The 4,371-nt window shown below is 44.6% G+C and overlaps 1 protein-coding gene across 1 annotated transcript in view; it reads right to left on the bottom strand.

The window, feature by feature from the left end:
• The window catches only part of LMO4 (LIM domain only 4), a 103,369-nt gene extending 98,998 nt beyond the window's left edge, over positions 1–4,371 (bottom strand). Inside the window, 1 exon segment of the mRNA XM_010006744.1 lies at positions 4,118–4,371. Within this exon segment, the coding sequence (XP_010005046.1) occupies positions 4,118–4,371 (254 nt within the window).

Here is a 4,371-nt window from a genome sequence, read left to right as displayed (position 1 = left end):
GCTCCCAGGCAGCCCAGCTCTGCCCTGGCTCCTCTGTCCTGCTGTGGATGAGTCATGTACAGGGCTGGAAAGGAAATAAATGCAAACACATGGCACTCAAAATGGCTTTCACAGAAAACATAGGGCTGGAGCTGCTATAGGTGTGCAGCATGGAGCTGGTCGTGTGTGGGACAGGCACCCCTCAGTGTGCAGCAACGTGCAGCCGTCTGCCATGGCACGAGGAGCTGCAAACATTTCCTGACTTGCTGAAGCTGTTTGCCAGGATTGGGCTAAATACCTCATTTCTTCATAGCTGGGCTTCAAACACTTGATTTACACAGTCCTGTTTGACATGATAAAGACTGGAATATGGAAAAAGGGGCAGTAGAGCAAAGGAAAAATACAGCAACCCTGGCCTTAGCAGGAGCGCAGGGAGGTGAGAGAAAAAATCTAGCTGGAAAGAATATATCCAACTACTACTTCTAGTATTCAATGCTAGTACACACTTAAAAATACAGGTTACAAATTCAAATCTGGAAACATCATACACTTATCGCATGCCACTTTCACTTCACTTCCTTATACAAGGATGTTTTAATAGTTTTTATTTGCACTATCTCACCTTTCCATAGCACTGCCTTGCAAAGCAAGCTGGCAGCTGAGAGATTAACCTGTTCCCTGCCACAGAAGCACTGTTTCCTTTGCTTTTGAAGAAGACTTTAAGCCAAGCCTGGTCCTGCTTCTCCTCAAGAAGTATCCCTGCAGCTGGTACTGCAGCTTCGTAAGAAGTCATAACTGTTTTTCTTTGAGCATGGGCAACATAATGAATTTTACCAGACTCCTCTACCAGCTATGTGTTCTTGAGCCTTATTCCTTTTATCATGTAGGAAAGTTCCATTAACAAAGAAGATGCCCTGTTTTAATAACACAATGCGTCTCCAAAATCGAAGAAAATACTAATTATTAAAGACACTGATGGAGCAGAGTCATGCTGTTCTAAATGCCTGAGTGATTAAATGTTTCAGCCCATTAATATTAGCACTTCAAAATTGAAAGGAATTCAGTAATTATTCCCACAAATACTTCTCACTTGTATAATGTACTCTTGGATCTCAGATCCTTATTTTATGATGAATACACATTTCAGGTGTAGGTGTGTAAGGCAACAGTCAGCCACGGCATGTTTTGTTAGGGTAAGGCAAGACACTCTCTGCTCAACTTTTGCATAATGATTCAGCCATGTTTTTAAGTATTCAATTCTACTTGTATGACTTCTTAAAATTCCCTGCAATATAATTATACTGATGGGAATGCAGAAAGATAATTGCTTTTAGAGAAAAGTTTCTCTTTTGTTTCACATTCATCTGGCTTCCATAAATAGAGCAAGAGACCTTGAACAGTAGCAATATGCATCCATGTGTCTCTAGCTATTTATTTACAAAGCTAGACCTTGACAAATGTAATTTGTTCAATAAAATTAAAAAGGGTGCACAATAATTCATTTAGACAAAAAGGCTTGAAAAGGAACATCACTGGGAACATGCCTCATCACTGGAAGTAATCAGCTGATTCCTGAAGAACTGGCAGGTGCTCTCCTTTCAGGAAGCAGCCATGAGGTAGTACTTAGGAGAGGAAAAAAGTGAGCTAGAAATCGGAGCAATTCTTTATTCAGGCAATAATTATACAAATTAGATCCATGAGAGCCAGAGAATGACTGTGCCTTGAACCCTGTCTGTGTGCACAGAACAATGGAGAAATTAATAATTAAATCTATTACATATGCTCATAACTCAGCACAAAAGATACTCCACTAGCTCAAACAATTCTGCATTTTCATTTGAATAAAGCTTTCACACATTTTTTTCTCATTATATATGTATTATATTTTAAATTTAACAGCTTATTTTGTTGCCTTTATGTCTTGAATTAATAAGGCCACACTTTAATGCACTAACGTTGAATAGCATTAGCATGCTTTATAGTCATTACTTGAGGGGGGAGTGTGGAATCCCTAGTTTCTCAGTGGCGAAATCAATTTGCCCATAACTTCCTGTCTCTCCTAACCTCTGCTAGCGTACTTTGAAACTTTGTACTGCTTTTCTTACAAAAAAACTTGTTTATACATTCTGGCTACGGACAGGCCTTGATCTGAAGGTAACTGTTAAGTTTGCACAAACAGTTCAGGAACAGACTGAAATATTTTCAGCCAGTTAAAGCAATTAGCAGGCCAGATACACCAACCTACTGCTATTTCCCTTGCAAAAAATAATTTAGTCTCAGAAACATAGATGACTCAGTGAGTTCTGACCCAGAATTCTTTTCCCTTGGCTAGGTGGGCGGCGGGACGCAGACACCCGAGGGGCTGCCAGGGGCACAGAGCAGGGCAGGGGCTGGAGGACAGGCTGACAGGCTGACTTTACTCCTTCCCAGATGGGAAGAAGGACCGGCTGCAGCATCTGAATGCCAAGGGTGGGGGGAAGAGGAGATGAGGGAGAAAAACTACTGAGAGACTTCAGATGTAAAAATTACGGAGAGTTCCTCCCAAGTCCTGCTTCCTAGACAGAGGCTGACTCCAGGCCCTCACAGCCTGCAGCCCACGCAGGCACTCTGAAGGCTGCCAAGTCAAATAACGCTAATTGCATTACAGATGGCGAGCAGAATTTGCTGTTCTTTTCAACTTTCAACTGAAGACTTTCCATTTCCATTTTGTTTGGGGAATTTAAGCAGTGGGATTATTCCTATTGCTGGCTGGGATATGGGGCTAGAAAAGAGGTGGCAATTGCTCACTCAGACCAAAAAGAGATCTGTAAACTTGAGAAATCAGAGAGAGTAACTGAAGGACCCCACTAGAGACCGACGGCTGTGGAAAGACACCTTGGCGAAGGCTCAGTGCCCCTCACACGTGTTGGGCACTGCAGCCTGATGGGGGTGGCTGGACCCCAGGCCAGGTTGGGAGGTGGGACGCTGCTGTGGCTTACCCACAGTAGGTGCCTGTAAACTTCCACTCCCCAACATTGGGTACCCACACCCCCACTTCCTGGCCCCCCACGGGAGAAACTGTTTGGGTCAGCCTGCAGGGGACACTGCACCATGGCACAGCCCTCACCCCCCCAAATGGGAACCTGTGGCAAGTAGTGTCAAGACTGCTCCCTCGGAGCCTGTGGGAAACACCCCATCCCTGGGGTCACAGCTAGAGCTAGTGGTGCTTCCTGCAGCAGCATGCAGAGGACTGATTTTCAGCTGGTTTTAGTTAGCATTAGGGCACAAAATTCTCCTCATTCCCCAATACATTTTTGGGAAAATTAAAAAGCTTTAAAAACTTCAGTAGGAAAACCAGCTGCCCATATTTAACTTAAAAACTTTACATCATCCTATTACTTCCTCCGAAATCTGTTATACAGAACTGCATGCATGTGTCCTGTCACTTTTTGCTTAGTTGCACATCATATTCAAAATCCCAAACACTATCCAGTTGTGAAGTACTTTGCAATTAGTAGGATGGCTCCCATTATCTGGCAGCTCTAAGGAGAAATGAACTCCAATTTTTTGAGAGAAGAGAAATTCTGACAAACCTCCTATCATTCATTTAACACAGGAAGACTCCAGTCCCCTTGAAAACCTCTTCAGGATTGCTAACCACACTCCATCAGCTGCAATGTAGTATACATTTTGCACTGCAGCATCCCTTTCATCAGTGTTTCAGCTGAACAGAGATGTTATACTGTCATGCCTATTTAAGCAGAAGGGTTATCACTGTTCCTTCATACAATACTATGTAGCTCAGAAGTGCAATAAGGCGGCAAGAACTATGCCAAAAAGGTTTGGGAAAATAAACATCAATTTGCTCCTTTAAGTGTCATCATGACAAATTTACTGGGCGGCTGGTGAGATAAAATGCAGCACTTTAAATACCTAAACTAATCAATAGAGAGAACCCAGCGTGCAATCCATTTTCTGAGAAGGGCAACCTTTTAAGGTTAATTCTTCATTCATATAAATACAAAGCAAAGGTCATTATTAAACGTAAAGCAGCCCTTCGTTATACTATAATCATTAAGTTCAATTAAGGTCTGAAATTAGCCAGCAAAAAGCCACCTTACTTGAAATAAGGGCTAAGGGTGGAAGGAAGAAACAGTGCCCGTATTTATCCTGGAGGCAGTTCCCTCCAGCTCCTCGCACCGCAGCTGCTGCCGAAAGCCGCTGGCCGGGAGTGCGGGGCTGAGGGGTGCGGAGGGACCGCGAGACCACGGAGTGCGGGGGCTGCGCGGGGTGCGGGGGCTGCCGGGGACGCGGAGTCTCGGCGGCAGGCAGAGGGTGCGGAGAGTCCGCCGGGGGGTGCGGGGGCTGCGCGGGGTGCGGGGCGGCCGCCCGGCGCTGCTCCTTGGGCGCCAT

The sequence above is a fragment of the Chaetura pelagica genome, unplaced genomic scaffold, assembly GCF_000747805.2.
Source record: "Chaetura pelagica isolate M959 unplaced genomic scaffold, ChaPel_1.0 scaffold69, whole genome shotgun sequence".
Classification (NCBI taxonomy): Eukaryota; Metazoa; Chordata; class Aves; order Apodiformes; family Apodidae; genus Chaetura; species Chaetura pelagica.
Note: the sequence above shows the minus strand (reverse complement) of the source record. Positions and strands in the feature narration are given on the sequence as shown.